This window comes from Glandiceps talaboti, chromosome 12, assembly GCF_964340395.1.
Source record: "Glandiceps talaboti chromosome 12, keGlaTala1.1, whole genome shotgun sequence".
NCBI classification, from domain to species: domain Eukaryota; kingdom Metazoa; phylum Hemichordata; class Enteropneusta; family Spengelidae; genus Glandiceps; species Glandiceps talaboti.
Genome location: NC_135560.1, coordinates 16,940,352 through 16,967,908, shown reverse-complemented (window position 1 = coordinate 16,967,908; position 27,557 = coordinate 16,940,352). Strand labels below are relative to the sequence as shown.

The following is a 27,557-nucleotide window of genomic DNA, read 5'->3' as shown; positions in this document are numbered from 1 at the left end:
AATCAGACGGTAGGCAAGAATAGGTTACCCAACAGATGGCGCTGTACTGGTTCGTTATAGGTCCTTGACCGGAGTCAACCATGTGAAGATGCCACCACAACACAATCAGCTCACAATAATAGGCGCCGCGACGATAAAGGTAGCGACTCTATCGTTGCCAGTTACCACCCTAGCTACCTCTTGTGCTGTGTGCCGGAAACCAGACTCTGATCATGGGTGAACCTTGAAAATTAAAGGTAAATTATTCATTTCTTGTCAAAGATCGCCACAGTGGATTATGCTCGACGTCCTCCTATCACAAGGGCGCGGGAAATATAGTCTGTAAACGTTTTCGTTGCCATTCGCGACCGAGCCAAACATGTGTGTCGTGCACTATATATGAACAAAGGCCGACAACTTCATCGGCTAGCACACAATATCCTGTCACATTTATTCACTGCTCGGAAATTTCGTTATTTCTTTCTCACTTTTATTCAACAGTGGTGTCTACGAATATATTCTCTGAAGGCGGGATGATATTGGCTAACGTACCGATAATGCAGCCGTCCATCAACTTATTCCGTTAAACCCGTTACGGAGTGACAGACTGACCTGGCCTGGTTTTGGCATGGTATGTATGATGGCTCACGAAAGGAAACTACTGAAATGGTACATGAAGACAGAGAACTGGAACAAGGTAAACACATACATGCGTTAATTATATGTTGTTGACTTACAGAGACGGATAATGTTTCAGTGTAGCGTTCACCTCTCGAGGATTTACTACGCCGCATTGCCAGTTGAATGAACGCTCTTGAAACTGAAACGCCGTTCGACATAAAAATGGCATTATCGTAAAGCATTTTGACTTAGTGAATTATTTCATACTTGTGTGTTCGACAATGGTTCATTGTTAATTGAGGACGAAAAGTGCCACCGGGAGAAGTAGTTGAACATGATCGTAAAATGTTGTTACACGATATAATCTAATTGCTACTGATGTATCACTCTGTATCAATATCCATGGACTAATGGCTTCGTTTGTTGCTCAGAGACGTGACGTTGCTATCCACGCTCTGCTGATCCACATTCCCTTGGTAACGTAGACAGACAGACAGACAGACAGACAGACAGACACACATACACACAATGAAATTCTTCTCTTTTAAATAAACGAAAAGAATATTTCAAATTGAAAGTTTTGAAATTTTACAAAAATGTCTCATGCAATGGACTTTTCACATCACACATGCTTTACTGAAGTACAATGTTGAACTCCTGATCCTCATCCCCATGGTAACACAGACAAGCAGACCTACAATAAAAAGAATAAAAAATGAAATAAGAATAATTAAAATGGATAAGTTTTGAAAAACCATGAACATATTTTGTTGTAATGAACTTTTTCACATCACAAGTGCATTATTAATATACAATTTTGTAATTAAGTATTTTCAAACATTAATGATTTTTAGAGCCATAATTTACATAAAACAATTAATCTTATTGATATCTTTTCATTAAAAATTGTATGGAAATGAAAAAATATGAGATTTATTGATTTTCTTCAGTAACTACAAAGATTTTTTTTCTGATGCTACCTATTACGTGATGAAATTGGTTAAAAATCAATTTTGAGAAAATAGCAGACGTCTGTCATTTCTTATTCATAAGTTATAAAGCTCTTCCAACCCTTACAGAGTGAATAAAGTATTGATGTAGATTCCATACAGGGTTTCACTGTAATTTTGCTGAGAAACTTTTCTAAATCTTATTGGACTTTGAAACCTTACGTCTAAAAAACTGACGAAAATGTGTTTACTTTTCTGTTACAAACCACATGAAATTTGAAGGGTTATTTTTCACCTTACATTTTCAATAGTTGAATCAAATAGAATCAATTCAATGAAATACGAATAAAGTATTTAAAAAAAAAATAAATAATATCACCATTTACATTGTACATATTAATATTAACAGGTGGTTGAAATAATATGTTTGATTTTTTTCATATTTCACATGTTGAGGACATATTACATAAATTCTGTTCTGCAAAAGCCAAACATGCCAGATATTTTTTAAGTGTTTACTAAGCTTAAGCATACCAGCCTATCATAGGAATTGAAAATAAATATAACAATATTTCTATTACAAATATTTGTTTTAAATAAGTATCAATGCATTGCATATCATGTGTATGTCTAATGAAACTTAGCTTCATACTTCCTCGTTGTACAGTGTTATTGAAAATTTCAATTTAAACATTACTCTGTAAAGGTGAAAGGTCATCATTTCAATAACTTTATTTTGCAGACCAAATACAGATGCTGTTCATTATTTCTTTAATGATACTGAAAGTTTTTTTATTGTGAAATTCATTTTGTAATTTAACTTTTTTTTTTCTCAGATTGAGAAAAATGATATTGTTGGTATTCTGGATGCCTTTGAGATGTGGCTACACCAAGACTGGATAACCTCTGATGATTGGGAAGCAGTTGAAATTGTCTGGACTACATTGAGAAATGTCATCACCAAAATACTGTAAGTTACCTTCCCACTTGTCACTCACAAGTATAGTTTGATAGTGAGGGTGGTGTGTGGTTGGGTGGGGGTGTATTTGTATATCCTCTCAGTTAGATTAGATAAAAGGTACTTATTGTTCTTACTACCAAAGCACAAAGTCCATACTCTGTGAAATGTTGTCCTTCAAGTAACATGTGATGTAGAAGATTGTACTACTAGTACAGCTGCCATATTGGCAGGTGTTACAGATACCTCTGTTAAAGTCTTTGATTCATTTGATGACTTCATGTCTGTGTAAACCTTTTAAAGGCCCATAATTCAATCCTAGGTTCTCCCATTAGTACTGGCCTGTCAATTAGTACATAGGGATTAAAAATAACATTTAAGTCATCACTAACATTATCACTGCACCCTGTGGTCTTACAGAGCAACAGAAAAGGTGATGCTGTATAAAAAATAATCTTATCTATAGTTCTGTACATTGGTAAGGTATCATCACTAATGCAATAATCTGGAATTGAGTTATTGGTCTTTAAAGTACTTGTCTAGAGGCTATTCATTGGGTTTGAATCTGAATATATGATTTAATTCATGTTGGCATCCAGACTATTCAAGTATATGACCTAGCTACTGCCATGCACTTGTTATGTTATGTTATTTGTTTATTAAGATGTCCTCTGTGGACTTATCAAATTATACAGTTTTTAAATAAAATTTACAAAGAAAGAACCACATCCAGCCCTCTGGCTTATAGGACACAAAGAATACTCAGTATCAAATTAAAAAAGATCACATACATCTCAGTTGTAAATACAGTTTTTCCTATAGTTAAAAGCCTCATGTAAAATGTTTGCAGTATGAATGGGAAATTTTATCATTAAATGTTAATTGACTGAAGTTTGGCATTAAAGTTATTATTTTATAGTAATGCTTTCCTGAGATCCCTGTGTAGATATTACAATAAAACAAAAAGTGTACTTCATCCTCTATTGACATTTCCTGTCTCAAGCTTTGACTTCAAGACCACAAGTTTATAACACCAGGTGCTTTTAATGTATATGGCCTACTAGCATATAGTTAATAGCTTTGAACCAGTCATTGCAAACACTATAGCACAGTCCACATTCCAATGTTCTCACAGTGTAGTTATTTCAAGTGGGTTCATATTAAATCACATTTGACATTGATTGATGACAGAACTAAAAACCTCTTGTATCATTATCACTTTATAAACTTGAAAATAAACAGTGCTTCTGGTCATGAGCATGTCCTTGAATTGTGGTTATATATAGTTTTGCATTCCTGTGATAATCAGAACAGAACAAAAATGTGAATTTTGAAAAGACTGGAAATAATTGATAGGAAAAAGAAATTATTTCCAACAAAATTGAAAATGTCATGAGCATGCTAAAGCTCCTGTTGTTAAAACTGTATCCATTATGTTACAAGCATTTGTTGAAAAAATAAAAAAATTCAGAGCTACTAATAAATATCTGATAGTTTCTAAAGAAGTTCAAAAGGTTCACAATGTTACTAACTTTACTGTTTGATTATGCTGCAAGGAAAGCTATATACATATAGGACAAACTGTTGAAATTTCTAAAATCTCTAATTCAAATTTGTGTTGGGCTATCACTTGTGACTCAGAAAAAAAACCCAAACTCCAATGTAATCTAATGAAGTAGGGAGACAGACAAACAAACAAATGGTGACCCCATGTATGACTGAAGTCAGGAATATATTTTAAAAGAAACATACATTCACAAATGAAACACTCCAGACTATGAATTGAATAAATAAAACAGTTGAATTCAAGTAAGAGAGGGATTAGAATATCATTACAGGTTTTCTCTGTGTTGACAAAACTACTCCAAGTACCATTACAGTTTGAATGCCAATCAGTTTATGGGTTGTATTGGTAAGGCTCTCACCTATATACATGGGTGTGAACTATAACAAAATCAGGTCAGAGGTCGTATGTTGTCATAGCAGCCAGTATACATGTGTAGAACTATACATATGAAATACAACAACATGAGTTCAGGGTTCGTTTCTGTTTATGATGACCAATATACAGGTAGCTGTTGGCCCAGAGACTTGTGGTCTTAGTATATCTATCTAAATCAATGTTGTATTCTCTATATGGTTTGAATAGCTAGTAGAGATATATAATATGACACTGACAAGTCTAAGGGCTAACAGCTAGCTGAATGTAAATTATGTATTGAACTAGTCTCATTTTCCACTCTCATGAAAAAAAGTAGGCAGCCTATCTGGATATTATCTACATTTTGCCACAAATAAGCTTTAGAGTTACCGACATTCTATCAAAATGGAACTGTAACAAGTAATGTAACAATTGTAACAGAACATCTGAACTGCTAACCATTGTCTAGTCTATCATAAAAGTGATGCTGATGTGCCATCACTAGAAATCTTATATTCAGTGCAAAAAATGAACAGAGAGGTAAATTTCAGAACATTTAAATTACATTTCCTGCATATGTAATCAAACCGTTTCGGAAGGAAATCCCCAAGGAGTGTAACTTGATGTTACTAGTACTTGAATTCCAACACACTGCATTATGTGTACTTTTAGTCATAAACCTATTAGATTATAGTCATTTTGTATAAAATTCACACGAGTTTAAGCTAATAATCAGAAGATAAATTGTTTATGGATATCCTGACTGTGAAAAGGGCGGAAGTAACAGCTGTGCAAAATGATCATTGCCATTCTCTGTTTATATTGCTTGATATATACAATGTATATAGACATACAACACTTTCATTTCCTCAGACTTTAATCTCAGTTTTTTTTGCTGTTTTGTGACACTCTAGGAATTTTTCTAGAGAAAAGAAGGTTTTGTAATTTCATATAAACATCCAAACATTTACAATTTATTTTTTGGCATAGCCTAAAATTCACTGAAAATTAATAAAAAATTCAAAATTAACATAAAATTCAAAATTAACAACAAATTAAACTGTAAAGAAAAATTGGATTACCAATAACTTGAAGGACTTAGTTGTTGAAAGGTCACATTTATTTTAAAGATGTACAAATAATTACAAACTGGAGACGTTAATTAAGCCATGTTTGGACATGGTTGATTTTAATGAAGATCATATACATTGTATGTGTACAAACTGGATGTATATCGCAAATGATATTGGGTACCTAACTGATTTGTTAGGGGTGGGGGTGGGGGGTAGGGAGGGGGCTTCTCTGACTCTGCTATGCTAGTTCACTGAGTTTCAGATCCAATGAGGAGATGGGTTAGATTTGTATATATTCCAAGTTGATACAATCCACAGATTTTATAAATTTTAAGTGACTATAGCTAATGAAAAGAGTATTGAGAAGACATCAAATTTTGATATTGGCTAACGTTATAATTCCTTAAAAGTTATAGAAATACCATTTTGAATTGAGGAAGCCTTTGATGTCTGTCATATTTTAGTGATATACGTGTATAGTGGTGCATTGGTTGACTGATTGATTGATTGATTGATTAATATATCCAGCTTGGACATTTAAGTGAGACAGCTAGACCACACTGGGTGCACTGAGTCCTTTACCTTTGGTTCACTTCATAGGAATGTAATATGTAACAGATTACAATTCCACAAAATCAACACAGATGAAAAACAATTAGAGTATCATTAAATATTATTGTAATGATATGACTGTGTGAAATACATGATTTATAAACTCTTAATGAGTTGCACATTTCATTATGCCTAGTTTGTAGGTATAGCTAGGGAATGTATAGACAAACAGCTGTCTCCAATCACAGACTGCTTATACATAAGTTGAATGCTTTGTATGTATGTATGTATGTATGTATGTATGTATGTATGTATGTATGTATGTATGTATGTATGTGTGTGTATGTATGTATGTATATATGTATGTATGTATGTATGTATGTATGTATGTATGTATGTATATATGTATGTATGTATGTATGTATGTATGTATGTATGTATTTATTATCATGTATGTGCATGTATGTATGCATTCATGCATGTGTGTGTGTGTGTGTGTGCGTGCATGCGTATGTACGTATGTACGCATGTGTGAGTGCATGCATGCATGTATTATATCTGTGTATGAATTAATTATAGTGTGTGCATGTACCAGTTAACCCACATGCTAGTATGTTTTCCCTTTGTTAAAAGGAAGTGAATGGAAAGCTTTTGCTTGCTTAGTACTGTCTATGTTGAAGTTTATCTCTGATAAACGAATGCTAAACATAAACATATAATAGACTAACACCTTTATATTATTTAAGTACACAATACATATACTGCTTTTGTATTAGTTGAAATCTTACTCTGTACAGTAATCATGCATGACTGAGAGACTTGATACTGCAAGTATGCCAACATACCATCAACAGGTGGTTGAATTGTTGGCCTGTCGAATTGCCTTAGTTGGATGTTATCACAAATTCACATCAAATGGATGTATAATGGAATCAATTGCTTATTCAAGGACATAAGTAAATTGATCATTTTAATTGTTTTACCATAAAAGTATATTTCTAATGGTTTGTTCATTATGAAAGCCGTACATTACATTTTGTTGATAATGGGTTTGCCATTATCTGTCAGGTTTATTGTTAAAACAGTGTTAATATAGATACACTATGTATGTATGTATGTATGTATGTATGTATGTATGTATGTATGTATGTATGTATATGTATGCATGTGTGTGTATGTGTGTATGTATGTATGTATGTATGTATGTATGTATGTATGTATGTATGTAATAATGTATGTATGTGTGCGTGCGTGTGTGCATGTGTGCGTGCGTGCGTATGTATGTATGTATGTATGTATGTATGTATGTATGTATGTATGTGTGTGTGTGTATGTATGTATGTGTGTGTGTGTATGTATGTATGTGTGTGTGTATGTATGTATGTATGTATGTATGTATGTATGTATGTATGTATGTGTGTGTGTGTGTATGTATGTATGTATGTATGTATGTATGTATGTATGTATGTATGTATGTATGTATGTATGTATGTATGTATGTATGTATGTATGTATGTATGTATGTATGTATGTATGTATGTATGCATGTATGTATGTATGTATGTATGTGTGTGTGTGTGTGTGTGTGTGTATGTGTTAAAATATAAAATATATTAAAATTGAATTGATTCCATCATTAAACTTATTCTTTTCTGTTCTTCTCTTTCAGTGTATTCAATGCATCAACTGATCACCATGTTCAACTCCTAAGAATCTTTGAGTTTTGTCTTCAGTATGATTTAGTTGGCAAGGCTTACCTCGGTGGACAACTTACATTACATGGTCATGTGGTCAAAGAAATCCTACTTGGCTTTGTACACCCAGTAAGTCAATGTAATAACATTTATGTAATAATTAAAATGCTATACTTGGCTTTGTCAGCACAAAGGGAAATGCTCAGACCACTGTACAAATACTGTAATTGTATATACTTTGGTACATACAAAATTTAGCATAAAAGAAACATGATTTTTCACATCTTGGCTCAACTTTATTTTGGCAGATAATCATTTTTCACTACAGTGTATTTATTGAAATTTACACTTAATGAAATAAATCTATTTGTAGTTACCAGTGAAAGTAATCTTGTTTACTTGGCCACAAAACTTTGAGATCTAAATAAGCTAAAAATGAATGTAGTACCAACATACATACATTCACAATATGTTTCCTATTTAAGTACTAAATAAACCTTGATGAAAATTAGCATAGAAAGAGAAACAGATATTTGACACAGGTTTCGGAAATTAGGGATAAACCTTGTTGGCTTTATAAGGCTAGGAAATTTATTATACTGTGTTGTAAGACTAACCCAACAACCCTGTGGACGTCCATATCTACAATTTATCACAAATGGTCATACTGAGTAATCCTAACTTTCATGCATGGAGGGAATCATACAAATGGTTATATAGTTAATACAAATAGAATAATAACACTTGAAAGGCCAAATATGATTTAAAAGATATAAAAATGTCAAATTATGCCATTAGGTCTATAATTAGGCTGAAGATAGATTCATAAAGCTAGCACCAGGAGTAATATTTCATATTTGCAATAGCTGACTTTAAATTTATTCCCACTAAGTTTTTTTAAAACAGTAATCATTGCCTAAACAGTGTGAGCCATCAGAGCTATAAAGACTCTGACCTTTAGCTATCTTTGTCTAGTGTTTTATGAGTTCACTTGATTATTGAAACTTTTATGTGGTATTCCTATTGTTCTAGTCACTATGTATTCTTTGGTCTCCATAATCTACTGTCAGAACTCTAAATTCTCCTGAGAATTAAACTATACTGCTACAATGACATAATTTTTGGCATTTCAAAACCTGCAAAAAAATCTACACAATACCCGTATTGTACAAATGGCATTCAAATGTTGCTTTTCATACCAACTATGGGAAACAAACATTTCAAAAAGTTCAAAGAATTCATCTGTGCCCCACCCAAAGGTGATCTCACCCCACATAGAACACTATAGTTTCTCAAAAATAGTTTGTATTTTTTTTTCTTTGAAAGAGGTGTCCATAAATTTTCACAAGCAGTGCTAACATTGTCAGTTATTTTGAAAGAATGTCTTTTCAACTGTAATGGCTAGGTATTGATTTATGGGTCTATCACATGTAATAACACAAACTAGTTGTGAATTGTTAAAGTTCCCACCATGCACAGTTTATGAGGTTTGAGGCAAGTCTTTAGAATACCTATAGTCAACAATCATCATGTTTATGTTAGAATGTTTATTCCTTATATTACGCATTTGTTTTGGGCACTTCAATATACTACATATATTGAAAATACATACACCATTAGTAGAATCCTACCCCCCCCCCCCATAAATGGACTGTAATTGTTATTGTCTATCCCTATATCCCATTCTGACTTTACACAAACTCTTTGAAAAGTAGTGTGTTGTCAAAGTTCCCAGCATTTTATAAAGTTTGGGGCAAGTGCTTAGTTGGGGCAAGTGCTTAGAACATTTGTGAAATCAAGTTTGGGGCAAGTGCTCAGAACATTTGTGAAATCAAGTTTGGGGCAAGTGGTTAGAACATTTATAATGGACTATATACAAGTCATCTTATTGTTATTATCTATCCCTATATTCCTATCTGACTTAATTAAAACTCCTTGGGAAGACCGTAGTGCATTATTAAGTTTCCAGCAATTTGTAAAGTTTTAAATTTTGAAGCAAGTTCTTAAAACTCTTGTGATGAACAATACTAGTCAGATCATGAAGTTTGTGGCAAATATTTAGAACACTTGTAATGTGACAATATAAGTCAGTTTAGGAATTTTCCAGCAAGTGCTTAGAACTAGACAATACAAGGCAGGTCATTCTACAAATTTAGGAATTGCACTAGTCACACACAGACATGAATCCATTGTACCCAGTACCGTCAATGACTTGTAGAGAGGTGATTTAAATAATCAGAAAGATTGAACCATTTAAAATGAAATTTTATTGATGTATTTTCCGACTGGCAGAAATAAGAAAAATAACTTGTGAGTAAAGAATAATGAAATGATACAGCTACTGTGGCTATAATTGATGAAAACCATACTGATCAACTAAATGACAACCATGTAGTCATACAAGTATGGCTCTCATTCGAGTCTGAAGTATGTCTCTAGGATTATTGTGACTCTTATCTATCCACTCATTCACCCTACCCCTCCCAATGTGTATTTGTTTTGTTACCATGGTAATGACCGTAATGGTCTATTGTTCTCTACAGTATGAAAGTAGGTTACGTTACTCCTAGTTTCCTAGGCTTGTTGCCATAGTTCCCGCTCACCTTATTTAGAAATGTTTTTGGAAGTTTTTTCTACTTCATGTCAAAAGAATTCCCAGGGCCCATCTATCTTTGCTTTGGAAAACTTACAAAAGAAGCAAAAAGAAAACCAACTATATGCATACACATGCACAGCACTTTAGAGAAAAGGACTAAAAAATTATCTTCCAGCTTGAGTAATTGAATTGAGAGTCAAACACTTTTGACTCAGCGACACTTTGTGGAAAGCTCACTGCTCTACAAATCCTTGAACACAAGTTGACAAATGTGAAATAAGACACAAGAGATGTTGAAGTGAAGCTCAACATATTATAGGCTTTGATATAAATCTGACATTTATAACTATTAGGTCCTGTTGTATAGTATTTAGGATACAATCTAAATTATAGGTAATTGGGGGGCATTCAATAACTGTAATTGGAGGGGGGCATTCAATAACTACTGCTGTCAGAGATTGCTACATATATACCATATTTACAGTATTTAGGATACAATGTAAATTATAGGTAATTGTGGGGGGGGGGCATTCAATAACTATACTGCTGTCAAAGATTACTACATATATACCATATTGTAACAATAATTGACAAATACTTGACAACATCTGCTAGCTAGAAGGCTGGATGTGTCAAGGCATTGCCTGTCACACTGACATACTTTGATGCTAGTATAAATGTGTTGCTGTATGTAACATTGCAGAGTTGTTGTTTGCTATGTACCTATATAAAATGAGTTAAAATTTGGACTGTGGAAGTCTTGAAAATTTCATGAGAACAACATTACATTAATACAGTGACTTGGTTGAAGAAAACAATGTACAGATTTAGGTTACACCTCAGTTGTGTCAACTAATTTTTAATTTACATGTTCCTGATTATTATTAATCAGCTACTGTCATGGAAATGTGGAAAGGAAGTTATAACCCCCACCACACACACACACACACACACACACACACACACACACACACACACACACACACACACACACACACACACACACACATCAAAGGAAGCAGTAACCCCTCTCTCCATAATGGACAAATTTACCAATCTAGTTGTCACAACAATTTGAGACATAAATTCCATTACCGTTTCTAAAGAGACATTGTAACATTCATTTAGTATTCTATTAACAAATTTAACCTCATGACCACTTATACATACTTTAATGTTTTCAATGCTATTTATGGCTCTAGGCCTTGTTAAAAATTAAAATTCAATATTTTAAATGTATACCTGTCATACATTGAGATACTTAAAAAGTCATAAGGTCATGGCAAACTGTTGTATAATAGTTTTTAACTTTTTTTTACAGTGAAATTAAATTTAGCATTCTTGTCGGAAATATGTATATATTGTGTTCGAGTGTAATTTATGTGGTCATCTATATATAGTTTTTAGTTATGCTTAAGAATTGCTTCTTGCTGGGCAGTGTCTGACTTAGATGAAAATAGACTATTTTGTGTTTTAAGGTCTCAGTTTGGATATAAGATTAAAAAGTTAGATGTGAAAAACAGTTGTCTGACAGAGCTTTAAAAAACTTAGTCCAGAACACAAGAATAATTCTATGTAATCCTTATGGTTCCACTGATAAGATAACACTATTAGTGTCACTAATGTGAGAACTTGGGATTGAAACCCTGGCCTTTGAAATAGGGGCTCAGCTGTTGAAATGTTTATACATTGACCATTTTTTTCATGTGAGACCAAATTTGACCTCTTTCATCAATTCAACAGATATGACTGCGTAGGTTTATTGACTACAGGTCATAAGGTCACGAACCGAAAACTTCAACAACTCCCAGTACAAATGAAAGAACTTCTAGATATAAAGAATAACAAAATGGAGTCAAGCAGTAGTCAGACAAGTTGAAATAGTTGTTTCACTGATAGGTTACTTTGTATAGAGATCACTTCATACACACTTTGGTAAGTGACTAGATCCGTGTTAAAGTGGCCATATGGATGAGAAATTGGTATTTATTTTTGATTTTTTAATTATAAAACAACTTTACTATGTTTTTCTATTTGAGAAAAACAATGTGAAATAACATATACCAAGTCCTTGTTTGTAACTTGAATCTGGGAGAGAATTTAATAGAACTATTCATAATAAAATGACATTGTGGAATGCTTTAATACTATATTTTGATCAAACATCAAGTTGCATCCTAAACTAGAACAAAATGTTTGCTATGAATTGTATACATTGTAATTATGTATGTGTACTTTTTAACTAATGCCTGATTTTACTGACATAAACAGATTTAAAAGGACTGCTAGTTGATAAAGTAAAAGCTTTTTTGCCCTGTAGTAAGTGTAATACCCTTTTGGGCCTGGAAGCCACAGAACTTAATTGCCATCTTTGACTAAACTGTAACAACTCTATATAATACCATTGTAATCACATTGGGTATTTACATAATTAATGTATAATTTAATGAATATAAGTTATGATTTAATATTCAAAGTTTTCATAATTTGATTAGCTGGCTGTTACGGACAATTAAATTTTACAGTAACTGTAATTGTGTGTATGTGTGTGTGTGTGTGTTTGTGTGTGTATGTATATGTGTATATGTGTGTGTATATGTGTGTGTGTGCGTGTGTATGTACGTATGTACGTACGTACGTATGTACGTGTGTGTGTGTGTGTGTGTGTGTACGTACGTGCGTGCGTGTGTGTGTTTCTAGCTATCCTTATTTTCTCTGCAGTTGCTGTTGCCGTGTTGTTGTCAGTGCGCCATTCACTTTTGATAGATCTAAATTGAGGGGTCAACCATTGTAAATCATACAAAGTGACTTTCAATAGACACACACAATGACCCCTATAGATGGTACAATTCAATACAACTGTCATGCTAAGAAGAATCTTCCATTTTCATGTCGTAAACTTTAGCTCTACAGGTCATGTCATGTCTTCCTGTTGTTGGCAGTTTGCCTTCTTAAGAGCAATGAATATATCAATCAAATACCATGGTAACGGAACATCAAGGATTATATTTATTTTTGTGTGGCCTACATTTTGGTTCAAATTTTAAAGGACCAGTTCAGATTAGGATTAATATTTAGATGTGAAAAACTGCAGTTGTCAGGCAGTAAAGCTATTGGAAAATATGGTCCCTAATAAATTATCCATATGGCTTCACTGACAATTAGATAGTAATCTATCAAATGTAGATTGAATCCCTGGCCTTTACAATTGTGTTGATGAAATTTCTCATACCTGATGTATTGTATTCAAAAATTTGTACAGCCATAGTGTATTGTATTGGGGGAATATATCTTTCTAAGTTTGGTAATATGAAAAAATTTTTGTTCCTTTTTTGTAGAGGTCACACGTACTGTATATTTTATGTATTGGATTCTGTCTGAATAATCTGGCAGTCACGGTTGGAAAGTTCCTTTTTGTGGTATACAATATCATACTGTCTTCATTGATAGAGCTGCATGTAGAATCGTAAAGTTGATCGATATCCCAATAACGACTAGGATGTATTGTCTAATAACACCTGGTCCATCACTTACAATGGATAGTGGTGGATACCTGAAGGATAGAATCTTGTCACCCAGGAAGTCCACCTTAATTTATTGCCTCAAAACAAAAAGGGAGATGACCCCAATTAACACAGTACAATCCTAGGTATGAAGAGAAGCACTGTGTTGTGGTTGTTGTTGCACTGTCCTTTATAAAGTGTTCAATGGGGTTATTGCTAAAAGGCTTGCTATTTAACTGTTACTTGTTGTGGGTTAATAATTGAATAGAAAAGTCACACAGTTGAACCATAGACCCTACATTAGGATCTATGATGAACAAGAAATGAAAGTTTGAATTTGAATTGAATTGAATTGTTTATTCACCAGATACAAAACACAAGAATAAAGTTATGTACATTTCAAAAAGGAGGTTGACGGGATAATATATCTGCATGGTTTATATAGGGTCCAATACTAGGCACAATGACGTATTATGGCAGAACCCCATGATGCGTGTGCAAGTATGGTGTTTGTAGGAGTCCTTGTGAGTGAAAGTACAACAGAAAACACTGCAAGCACAAACACAAATACCCCAGAGTATTAACCCTTAATACGGCATGGGGTTCTGTTAATGTTATTTATGTTTATCCTCAGAAGCAACACATTTCTGTTAAAATGACATTTATGTGCATGATCACATGCTTTTCTGTAGAATGAATGATTGTGTCCTCATTTTGCATGCTGGTATGCAATAATGTTTTCAGTGTATTGCACTGCAAAATATATACCACTAGTATGCGTGCTCACTGGTGCAAGTAATCTATGGTACATAATTGTAACAATTAATGTATATCATGTTTTGTCTTCTTAGAATCATATCAACCCAGATGTTATAGTGGGATTTATACCTCATGCCTTCATTCTGATGAAACTTGGACTTTCCCATGTCAAATACTCGGCAGCGTCGTTTATTTACACACTGAATGCATATCCTAAATTATTGCTTGCCTACATTGATGACATCATGGAGTGTTACCTCAAGTATCACCATTTCAACCTAGCAGGTAATCTACTAGTAATATTTACCTGTAAGCTAGTATATACACCTTGGTAGCCAGTTTGTCTGGAAATTAAAGTTATTGAAATCATCAAACCTCATATGAAAGCTTGTTCCTCATTTTTTTAAATACACCTTATTTTTTCTCAAGGAAATTAACAATCTTTTATGTTACCGTATAGCTAATACAGTATTTGGCAGCCATTTTGGATTCTGACTGGGTTATAATAATTACAATATAATTTTAACATCGATAGTATTTCAAAAATTTGCACGGTGACCCCAGATTTTTTTCTTAATTTTAATCTGATAACGAGTTTGAGTTTTCTTAATCAAAGTAACAGTCACAGTTTAAGACTTTTATTTCTAAGGTGCCATACTACCTTAGAACCTGCACTAGCTGTAACGGGGACATTTTTAAAAATAAAATAACCAAAAGATATATTCATTAAAATTGGTCAGTTACTTATAAAAGACATCGTACTATCTGTTAGTTAGCAGTCAATATTATCTGTAGGTGGTGTACTTAACAAGTTTAAATCTTGAGAGAAAGCTTGGTTTGAATCTGTCACCATGTTAAAACTGTACTAGTTGTAACTGGAGCATCATTTTTCGATCAGACAACCACAACATACTCACTGAAAATTGTTAAAATTATCAATAATTAGACATTATATACATGTTAATCAGTTGTTGAAATTATCCATAAGCAGTACAAAAACAGGTTGAAACCATGATTGCCATTGAGGGCACTGATGTTTGTGTACAGGCCCAAAATCAATTTGATTTGATTTATTATGTATACAACTACAAAAAATATGTTTACCCACAGGTGATTCAATACTATTCAGGATGTACGATATACACGTCAAGTAATTTATTTATATAACAAAACAGTTTTCATAAAAATGTTGCAGTTGCAGCTAGTGTACCTTTAACATATTATTTCAGCAAAATCTTGAATCTGTTAAATGTATGTATTTCAAATTGTGACATTTTGTCATGAATCATACTGACGCTAAAAATGTTTAAATAATGAAAACCAATGTTTTTTTTGAAATTTGATAGTGTGTTCAGGCAGTAATACAAACATGGTGTAATTTTACCACATTGCTCATATTGATCCACTACCGTGTTGCCATGGTAACCAACATGTCTCTTGTACATGTTTCTGCTTGAGATTGTACTTATTCTCATTGCACCTGATGCATACAAAGCAGAGAAATAAGTGCATTTCAGTTTTCTGTCTGTGCATTATAATTTGTATTATACATACATCATGTATATGATATTCATAAATGAAGACAGAGCTGGTATTTGTTTTCCTTCATTAAATAAATTCAACGTTAACACTCAAAGATAACATTTAAGATTGTATAAAATCTAGCCCACTCAGGGATTAAAACTGAGAATAAAAAGATTTTGATCTTTATTCTCCCTGGAAATGACATGTACAACAGAGATCAGTACAACAAGAAACATGGCCTCTCATTCAAATAGTGTGTGCAGTAATTCCAATATCTATAATATTTGCTGAACAGACATCAATATGTTGGGATAACTATGTTTCATAGACAACTATAAGTTAGGACAAATTGTAAAAGATATGTATCATTGAGTGTAGATGAAAGGATGAGATAGCATTGGCACAAATGTAATCATCAAATTTACTCTACGTTTTGTGTGACTGGATACAGAACACTGATGTTACCATGGTAACAGTTCAGCTGTTTTCTTATCATTTTAAATATCTGAGTCAAAAAAAAATTTCAATTTGTGCAGTTTTTATCTCATAACCTTGAATACCCCAGCTGAAGTAAAAAAACAGGATGACATGATCTCATTTCTTAGTACTACAAGATAATATTCACTGTATCCTAGCAACAGAGATATATATGTTGTATATTTCCAATTTATCGTGAACAGTGCGAACAAAGAAAACTATATCTGCATTTTATTTTAAGTTTATTTCCAGACAGTCTATTTGTCATGTGAAATATCCTCCAGCAAGAATTTGGCTACTCCAAAAGTGATTATTTGTTTTCCTTCTGAAGGAAATATTATAAATAAGAGAGTTGTATCCGCCTGCAGATAATGTCAGATTACATAGTTTGATCGATCAATGTGCATGTTTGTTTGAATAAGCATAGTATAGAAGTTTACTATATACATGGATATTGATTGAACTGTGTGTGTTTATTTTTCAGTGCTTTTACCATAGATCATTACAATGTCAGAGAATTCGTTCATCATGTACATTATTTTGATTATCTCAAGTTGTGCCTTTAGGGTGCCGGTATTTAATTCTGCATTTCTCATCGTAACACCTTCAAAATGAAGGGTCAGTCAGTCAGTTAAAAAAAATTATAAAAGTATACAGAAAAGTGAGTGTATGAGTACATGTTGGTGATACTTTCAATTCATAATCGTTCTTTAACATTCTAAAGTCCTTTGGCAAGATTTTAACCACAACTGTGCCTCAGTCAACCCAGCTGTATAATTAGGGACCTGGTAGGATAGAGGTTGCAATGTGAATGCTTTAATCCTATGTGCTTATGGAGGCTGCAATGGATTGTATGTTCCCCAGGGAGTTGAGGAAGTATAAAGGACCATTGTGCTGCTTTACATGATAGAACCTTGCCAGTGCTTTGAACACAGGGTGGGAAAGCGCTCTATAAAAAAACTATATTTATTATTATCATCATCATTATTAATTCTGAATGACTTAGAAGGGATAATTAAAGTCAAAAGGAAAAATTTGAATCAGTTGTTCCAAATTTCAGCAATAAACGATCATTTTCACTCAGATCCACAGTCATGGGTCATCATCTGACAATCAGAGCTATAGAGGACATCAATTTAAAAAAAAAAAATTCACCAGATTGAAGAAACCTAGGGTTGATTCAGGTCATAAGAAACATAGAATTAAATATGGCTGCCTTTACCAGTATTTTCAATTTTTGAAGTCATATATTCCAGTACGTCACAAATTAGGGAATTTACTTTGTCTATTTATTCACTGATTTCTGTTCAAAAAGTTATAATCAACAAATAAAGCAATCAAAATAAACTTTTGTTACAAATACAAACTAAAAAACTATGGTTTACCAACACAGACGAATTTCTATTTGTGAAAATAAACAAATATATATTAAGTACATACAAATAAATTTTTTTCTGTTCATGATTTCAGCATGTCTCACTGTTCTTTTCCCATATCATGAAGACATAATTTTGGCCCATTTGACAGACATCAGTCAGCATATAGATGAATTGCCAGCTATGGAGAAATACAGTGTATTTAGATTATATGAAGCAATTGCTGAAAAACATCCTCAGGTAATACATTCATTTATTTATTCATTCACATTCACTTTCTGTTTCTACCAAGGTAGCTTTCTCTTAAGGTGAGTCCATTGTTCTCCCCAGAATATAATGATTGAACTAATGTGATTTGCATAACAAAGGAACACATTGTTATGTTGATTACTTTCTGTTGTTTTCATGGGTGGAATATCATATACTATCTTATAAAGAACCCTGTAATTTTCCATCTACTTTGAATATGTTGTCATAGAAAGAAATTATTAATTTAGAGGGATAGGAGGTGAGTTGGGTGAAGGGGGGGGGGGGGGTTGATGGGAGTTATGGGAGGGGAGTTTGGGTGTTATTTCTGTTCTCTCTCATACCCACATATTATCCACATTTGTATTTCTCAGTTTATTCAATATGTTCCAAATGTTCAATATGTTTCTACATATGTTGTAAATTGTCCTACATGAATTTATACTATTACAGTGGCAGTGTTAAGGCATGTAAAGATCCTGTATGTTACTATTATTTGATATCCCTGAGCCAGAATTATTTTTTCCACTCTTTGTGCAGATTTACTACAAATTAAAGTATGAATAAGTGAATGACCGGAAAGTTGCACCAATTTATTAAACTGAAAATTGAAATTGAAATGGTACATGTTTGGAATACTAACAATATTCTCATCCTCTTTAGTCAGAATTTATCCAAGGTATTCATTAATGTATAAGTGATTTATGTGCTTTTGTATTATTTCTAGTACCTTTTCATAACTGTATAGTTATTAATTATGTATTATGACAAGTCTTCATTATGTACTTAAAATTTGTAATATTGTATGATGGATAGGACTGAATGGTAATTGTGGGAGTTTTTAGGTTGTTGTATTCAATCAATAAAAAAATATTAGAGTAATTATGTGACGTTAGATTGTTCTACTTAGAAAAAATATTGCTATCAATAAAATAATGTCTAAAGGTAATAGGCTTCCTGTCAAAACATGGGATCATTAGGTCGGTTTATTGTCAACTTTGTATTATATTACCGGTCTGTTGTTGTTTTAAATTTGTAACCCAGTAGATGATGGATTATACCATCCTGAAGGTAAATACTACGGAAATTGTCGTCTAAATAATACATCTTTATTATTTTGCAATATTGATGTGTTCCCTTTAGTCCATTTATGACATTACACAAATTCAGTTCAAAAGAGTGTAGGATAGGTTGAATATAGGAATCATGCAATGATTGTGTTTTGTAAGGGTTGTGATAAATAAATAAATATGTAGAATAAAACAGATTAGCATAGAGAGTAGTGATGGTGCAATATAAGGGAAAAATAGTGAAAGGCACTAGGAAATTGATTTATATGTCGGGTTTGAATGTAAAATAACAAAATGTAATATAATGAAAATTGAAACATAATGGAGTAGAGTACAGTATGATAATATATAATAAAATAGAATAGAATATATGTATTATGTAGTACTAGTATAAAAAATAGAATAGAATTATTGATATATAGTTACCGTAGAATATATATATATATATATATATATATATATATATATATATATATATATATATATATATATATATATATATATATATATATATATATATATATATATATATATATATATATATATATATATATATATATATTAGTTTAGTATAGTATAGAATATATAGAATGGAATAATATAAAATAGACTATGCAGAATAGAATAGTATAGTTTAGAATATAATATATTATATATTACATAGTATAGAAGAGAGTATAAAATAGAATAGAATAGAATAGAATAGAATAGAATAGAATAGAATAGAATAGACCAGAATAGCTATAATGTAGGAAATCAAAAAAATAAAAGAGAATAAAGAATAGTATAGAATAGACATGTATAAAAAGAAATACTCTAAGAAGGAAGTAAGCTAAGTTTTCATTTGGTGTAGTATGTAAGATAATGTTAACAAGCTTACAATGTAGTCATTAAGATGTACTTAGTCGTATATATAGGTACTCCCTTAGTTGGTAACTGTTTAATAGTACTGACTCTAAATGTCAAGTAAGGATATTGGTAACACTATTCGTGTCGTGTGGATTTCATGCTCAAATGATTTAGTACAGTGTATGTTTTTCCAATGGTAGCCATGGGGACAAGGATTTAACTGCAGTGTATTATATATATATGCAATTTATTCTATCCCAATAAGTAATGGACGAGTAATTAATGTTTACACTATTTGAACTGAGGACAAAGTGGTGTAAATTAATTTCCGATAAATAATGCATGGACTCTCATTAAGAAGAAGTGTAATCATCTCCTCAATTTGAGGTTATTGAGGGTTTACGCACCGTTGCATCTTGCTGTTCCTTGAATGTAGTTTCCATAGCAACCTCATCATTGCATGAGATGATGTAGGTGAGCAGTGAGATGATGATATGGAAGAAGCTAATTGTGTGTCTTGTGTTATCAAGTACTACTCTATAGTTTAGTTCCACACGGGGAAAGGAAATAAGTCATCCATTCCTACTCTTCTCATTCAAATTATATGAATATCTCCATAACCTGTAATATGTACATGCATGAACAGATGTTCTTCAAATTGTGAGAATCAGGTCCTAATTGTCAACAAAATTTCTGTGCCACGTACAATTTATTTCTGATTTTACTGAAGCCCCTTACCTGGTGAAATTTGCGGAGGTTATTATGGACCTTCTCCATATCTCATTTTGAAATAGAGAAAATTGAGTCAAGCAATTTAACAAACAGAAAAAGAAATTTTTACATTTAAATTGCCTGAATTACAAAGTTGTGAATTGTGTATGAAAACTGAAAGGTAATAGTTGGTATGACATTACCTTTCACAACTGGCATGAATGTTTGACAAGGTTTGCAAGTCAGTGAACTTTTTCAAGATGTTTGATGACCATATTACATGTATCTGACTGTTATTTTTTCAGGAAATCCTACCCTACATGAGATATCTGACAGCAGACTTCAGTGATGCTGTTGTATCATCAGCTTCTTTGCCATGTCTGTGTGTATTGTCTAACCACTACACAGACAGGTTCACCGATCTGGTTGACAAGTTGAGTATGTTGGTAGAACGGCAACCATACCATGTTGGATATGTGGACAGGATATTGACCAAAGTAGCCATGCAGAGTGAGGTATAAGCATTAGGTTGAAGTTCTGTGGATAGAAATTTTAATGTTGACGCATACAATTCTGTTCAGTACTTTCCAGTTAATGTATTTGTGCACTAGTTAGTTTCACCAATTTCTGTAACTAAATTATATATGCTGAAGCAAGAAAGAGGAAAATCACCAGGAAATTAAGGCATTTTTGTAAATTTTGTCATTTTATGGTTGTACATGTTCTGCTATTACAAGTCTGCTGATGCATATATGTCCATACCATCAGGTATCAATTTGAAAAAGTGACCAGAATATTTTTTCCGGTTTGCAGACGGATGCTCGCAAGGTTCTGACCAACTGCTTGGTACAGTTCAAAGCAGTAGACGAGTTCTACTACCCTGCCATATTTACATGTATCCGAGATATTGGTCTCAAGTATAAGAAACTTTTAAGCAATTACCAAAGTGCAATAGAAGCGTTTGGAGCCAATGGTGGTAAAACTCAAAGTTATGTACAAAGTCTAATGGAATACCTAGAAGGCAAAAGGTGAGAAATTAGTCATTTCATTGATTATGCACCACATAACTTTTAAAGTAGCTAATGTAAGACCTATTAATTTTTTTTAAAAAGGAAATAGTGCAACTTTCCAAATATTTAAATACCAACCCCAAACATTAAGGCATTTCATGGTCTAGCAATTAAGCCTGAGTATAGAACAGTTGACGTTACAAAAATATCATTATTATTTTAGTGGCTCTTCAGGAGCAATTCTTTACTCCCTGGTGATAAAACTTACCCCCATTATGTTTATCTCTTCCTTGCAAATCATGTCTTCAGTGAAACACCAGACTTCGTGAAACTTCAAACACCAAGGAAAGTCCAGCAATCAAGTGGCCCAACTCCTATGCTATCAAAAAAAGAAACTAATAGGAAAAGTGAAGCTGCAGTCACTAAAAGTGAAGCAAGTACATCAAAGAAGACAATGGAGAAAAGAAGAGATAAAGCAGCTACTGACAAGGAACAACAGGTATATGGTGTGGAATTTTACCCAAAAAGCACCACTCACAGAGTTAATGATAATGGTATCTGAGCAGTTATTTACAGCTAGATTTAGTGAATTTAGTGGATTTAGATGAAACAGCCAAGAGTTGATTTTAAGTCACATGGCAAATATACCATTGGTGAAATGTTTTAGTTATTGTTTTCTCAACTATATATTTTGTTAGGATATAACACCAGTTCCTGATTGGTGCAGCAAGATAGCAGTACTACTAGACAAGTCCTGCCACAATGACTGGAGATTTCTGGCTATAAATCTAGGGTTTTCTTTGGATGATGTGCAATCAATTTCCATGACAGCTAGCCCAACTACATCAGTACTAGATCAATGGTTTAAAACCCATCCAGGAAAAGATGGAACGTACGCAGTGTACGTAGCGTTACAACAACTCAAACGAAATGATGCCATGGAGGTCATAGAACAATCAGTACCAAAAAATGGTATGTAGAGTGTCTCATCTGTCATAAATTGATGCAATACTCAGATTTGTATGTTATCACCCAGTACATATTGTCGGCTTATCTGCACAATTTTGTTTCCTTCAAACATTGTAACACTTTGGACAAGACATAAAATGACAGTTTGACATGAAGTGACACTTGGACAGGATATGAAATGACACTTGGACAGGACATGAACTGACACTTGGACAGGACATGAAATGACACTTGGACTGGACATGAAATGACACTTGGACAGGACATGAAATGAAAATTGGACAGGACATGAAGTGACACTTGTACAGGGCACGAAATGACACTTGTACAGGGCACGAAATGACAATTGGAGATGAAATGACAGTTGAACAGGACATGGAATAACACTTCGATAGGACATGAAATGACACTTACGAGATCTAGAGGACAGGACACAAAATGACAGTTAGACATAATTTTCCATCTATATTTCCCTATTGTTGTTGAAAACATATCTAAATCAATGTTTTTGTTTGATATCTGTTGTTCACAGAGCAACTGATTCCTCAAACATTCAGTGGCACAGAGGATAAGATTGCATCAGTCTGCATCAGTTACCATGCTGATAACATTATAGAAGTGAAACTGCTATGCTATCACCTAGAGCTAGCTGGTCTAGAGTGTTGGATGGATGAGGAGATAATTAATGGAACTGATAAACCATTTCAAAGAATGGATGAAGCCATGAGAGGCAGTCAACTTGTCCTGGTTATGTGTAGTGCCTCTTATATGCAGTCTAAAACATGTTTCAAACAGGTGAGCGGTTTAGAAGGTCAGTCTCCCCTATTAAGACAATTTAAAGGACCAGTTAGTCCAGAGCAAAAGAATGATCCTATGTAATCCTCATTGGTCCACTGATAAGATAAGTAATATGAGAACCTGGGATTGAAACCTTGGCCTTTAACTATTGAGAGTTGGTTTTGCCATTTTGACATGGATGTTGATCTTAAAATTTTATGCACATTTTCTTTTCATCTGGTAGGTCAATCTAGCTCAGCAACTTAATAAACCAATCATTCCTGTTATCATTGGACCATTGTCATGGCCACCAACTGGACCTATGAGCATCATCTTTTCCCAGTTACCATGCCAACAGTTGTATCAGTTCAGTGCTAACAATAGGAGAGGAAGGATATATTGGCCTTTGGCTCATTTTTTAGAACTCTTAGCAAGAATTTATTACTATGTTTCACCTAATTTGGACAAGATATCAAAACAAGGTAAGAGCATTATACTGTTACAAGTGATATTGTAATATGAATATTGTGGAATCCTTTTACTAACTGTGAACCTCTCCCTATAGCAGTGACCTTTCCCAAGAAGTTCTGTGACCTAAATTTCTGTCTGTATTTTTGAGATATTTTCATTTGATTGTAGAAATAAATTATAGAAATTGATAATTCACATTTTTCATTGGTTAGAATTGTTAAAAATTAAATGCAAAAAAAGAGATAATACAATGTATTAACAATATATCTTACAATTATGACACTTTCATACATTGGTTATAGAGCCTAACAATTCAGCATGGTTTATATCTTTTTTATACATTTTGAGTACATTGAATCAAGGTAAAAAAGTATCATAAGTTTAGTAATGAATCGGATATTAAAATGTAATACAAACCTTGTGATTTAGAATGTCTTCCATCCATCAAAATTGAATTGAGCTGTAAACCACTCCATGTTTTCTTCTTTTTTTAACAGAGTACAAATGTTTGGTCCCAACTCTGGACACCATCCCTTACAATTTACAAGAACATTTACTGAAGGTACCAGTCAATGAGGTGAATTTCTTTTTTGTGACCATACACGATAATATCAACGTCAAAGATCAGCTACCATTTTGTCTGTGTTCAGAATTGTTATGTCTTGTCTAATCAGAGAGACATTTTCTGATGACATTTAACGTGAATATCATGACATTTAATCCCATATCAGAAGTGTTTATTTTGTGTTGACCGTCATCAAGAACAATTGATCAGGGCATAGCTATATGATAATCTTTATTATCCATTCAGTTATTTGTATAAGTATTTAAATCGAAAGCACAATGTTTCATTCTACACTGTTGTTGAGTAAATTCTTCTCTTGTTTTCATAACAGAAGGATGAAGAATCCTCAATATTTATATCATATCAATGGAGTAAGATTGGTGAAGCACTGGTGCTAAGTACATTGTTGACACATCTAGGGTTTTCTTGTTGGTTAGATGTCCATAATCTTGGTGACGGAAATCTCACTGAAAGGGCTGAAACAGCCATTAGGAAATCAAAGGTGACTAAATAAACATTATTATGCCATACACAAAAACCAAGTTGTACATGTTTGAACAGAAAATATGGAATTTTATACCTTGGTCGTTTGTCATGACAATATACATCTAAATCATTGGTTCTATGGTGCCCCAGATATATATCAAATTGTTCAGAAAAAACATTATTTTCCCCAATTTTCCTGAAATTAAGCTTGTGCCAATATAATTATATGATTCTCATGTAAAATTCTTGTGACATAAGGGTTTTGTCACTTTTCTTTTACGTGAAGTCATAATTACCCCTTATTTTCCTTTGCTGAATAAAAACAAAATGTTGGAGAATATAAGTAAATCTTTTGCACAGTTCCAATTTTAAAATTGTTCTGTGCTACCTTTGTTTTATACGAAGAATTGTTTTGTGTTATTTTATTTACTGTAACATATTTAGTCATTACTGTTACCATAGTAACCAGAAGGTCTGTAGCATCACAAATATGGAAAATATTGATGACATAATTTTTGAGTGCTCAAAATATCATTAAGATGAATTTGTAGAGAAACTGTCCATACATAAACATGTTATTATACTCACCTCCAAAGCATTACAAAACTACTAACTATTACATGTGTACAGGTGGGTTTTTGTACAGAAATTGTTTGGAAAGTTTTGTACGATGTAAGATGTTTTGTTTAAATCATGAAACTAAATTACCATTCTTTTTTATATATGTATAAATAGGTAATGATATGTTGTGTAACCCCAGAGTACTGCAGACAACCAAGTTGTTGTAGAGAAGTAACACTTGCCAGTGTTCTACAATTACCCATAATTCCACTTGTGATGGAGCAAATGTTTTGGCCACCAAGAGGTCCTCTAACCATGCCGTTTACCAAATGTTTGTACATTGACTTTACTTGTGAAGAGCTTGAAGCATCATTTACATACCAAAAACTACAAGAACTGTATGATAAACTCAAGCAGTTTGTAGTATCAAAGAAAGACAGTAAAGTTGAAGAATTATTTACAAAAACATTAGGAATGCCAGATCTAGACTTGTCAGCCAGCATATCAAGTGATGGGGAGAGTGCCGATGAACTGAATGAGTCTGAAACAGTGGAAAAGACTATAGATGCAGAAAGTACTGAAAATGGAAATACAAAGCTGAGGGGTATACTTCGTAATGGGAACACAGTCCAGCAAGAAAGTTTGTCTGTGGCACAAGTGCAATCACAACATTCAGAAGAGGAAAAGACAAAAATAGTACAGGCTTTAACTTCTGATGCAAAGGAAAATGGTATCCCTGTATTGTACCAGAATCCAGTGACTACAGATGCCAAAACTGGGAATAGCGTACAGCAGAGCGAGAAACCATTGGAACACAAAGATGGAGTTCAACAAACCCAAGACAATCATACCATTGCCAAAATAAAGACTGATGTTGAAACTTGTGAAACTGCACAAGATTATCAAACACATTCATCACCAAATAATCAAAACCACAAACATGGTCCTGAACAGCAAATCTTACCATCTAACGGTGTAAGCCACTTGGGTCCTAAAACTGACAATAACAATGCAAGCAATGGAAAGATTTGCCATTCTGAGAAACCAAATCAAACAATTATCTCAAATGATTTACCATCTAAAACTGATGAAGAGATTAAAAAATCAAATGTTTGCACTATATTGTAATGTAGTGTTGAGTTAGGGCGCCCTCTATGACCATGATAGGAAGTTACACAGACGGCATGCACGAACGGACAGTGCATCGATGGTGCCTGCCCTCTGTAGACAAGGGTATGAATGGTTAAAATGTTATTTAAGTGTTTGACAAGTTCTAGTTATTGAGATGTATATATTTTTCCTTGTAAGTATTGACGAAACACTATTTAAAATGGGAGAATTTTTTAGTCAATTTATGCTGCACCCTGTAAGTTCAAGGTTACTTTCTTTTAAAAACCTTCAACATAACACATCATTAAAGAGTACTATACTTATCATCTACCAAAGTTGTATGTGTTGTTTTGTTCTGCTGAGAGCCCAAGTTTAATGTATGTATGTATGTATGTATGTATTGTATGTATTGTATGTATGTATGTATGTATGTATGTATGCATGCATGCATGTATGTAGCAACAGCTAATGCCAGTATATTTTGCAAAGACAACCATATTAATTGGTAGAGAAGTGAATAAACATTCAAATATATGCAAACATGCCTAGCAAGAAGACCATGCCCATAGTAATAGCCAAATGATGGCATATTTTGCAAAGATAACAACAGGGATGAATAGGCAAGTGGATAAACACTTGAATGAACAGTTATATATGCCTAGAACAAGACCATACCCATAGCAACAGTCAAATGAAGGTATTTATGGCATTGCAAGGATGACAACAGGGATGGATAGGCAAGTGTGAAC

General features: G+C 33.1%; 1 protein-coding gene across 1 annotated transcript; it reads left to right on the top strand.

The window, feature by feature from the left end:
- The first annotated feature begins 107 nt into the window (after positions 1-107).
- On the top strand, positions 108-27,093 carry LOC144443515 (uncharacterized). Its single transcript, XM_078133021.1, has 15 exons — positions 108-236; positions 481-676; positions 2,387-2,520; positions 7,724-7,877; positions 14,699-14,891; positions 18,078-18,223; positions 21,165-21,374; positions 21,673-21,887; positions 22,179-22,368; positions 22,568-22,841; positions 23,371-23,633; positions 23,860-24,097; positions 24,584-24,663; positions 24,983-25,153; positions 25,873-27,093. Exons 2-15 carry the CDS (start codon positions 608-610, stop codon positions 26,824-26,826), a joined length of 3,291 nt encoding a protein of 1,096 aa, XP_077989147.1. The 5' UTR covers positions 108-236; positions 481-607; the 3' UTR covers positions 26,827-27,093.
- Positions 27,094-27,557: the final 464 nt, after the last annotated feature.

Excerpts from the sequence above, each read along its gene's own strand:
- LOC144443515 (XM_078133021.1), top strand. The coding sequence starts at position 608 with ATGGTATGTATGATGGCTCACGAAAGGAAACTACTGAAATGGTACATG. Across the intron at positions 7,878-14,698 it reads TACTTGGCTTTGTACACCCA|AATCATATCAACCCAGATGT; the intron begins GTAAGTCAATGT and ends TTGTCTTCTTAG. Across the intron at positions 25,154-25,872 it reads CAGCCATTAGGAAATCAAAG|GTAATGATATGTTGTGTAAC; the intron begins GTGACTAAATAA and ends ATGTATAAATAG.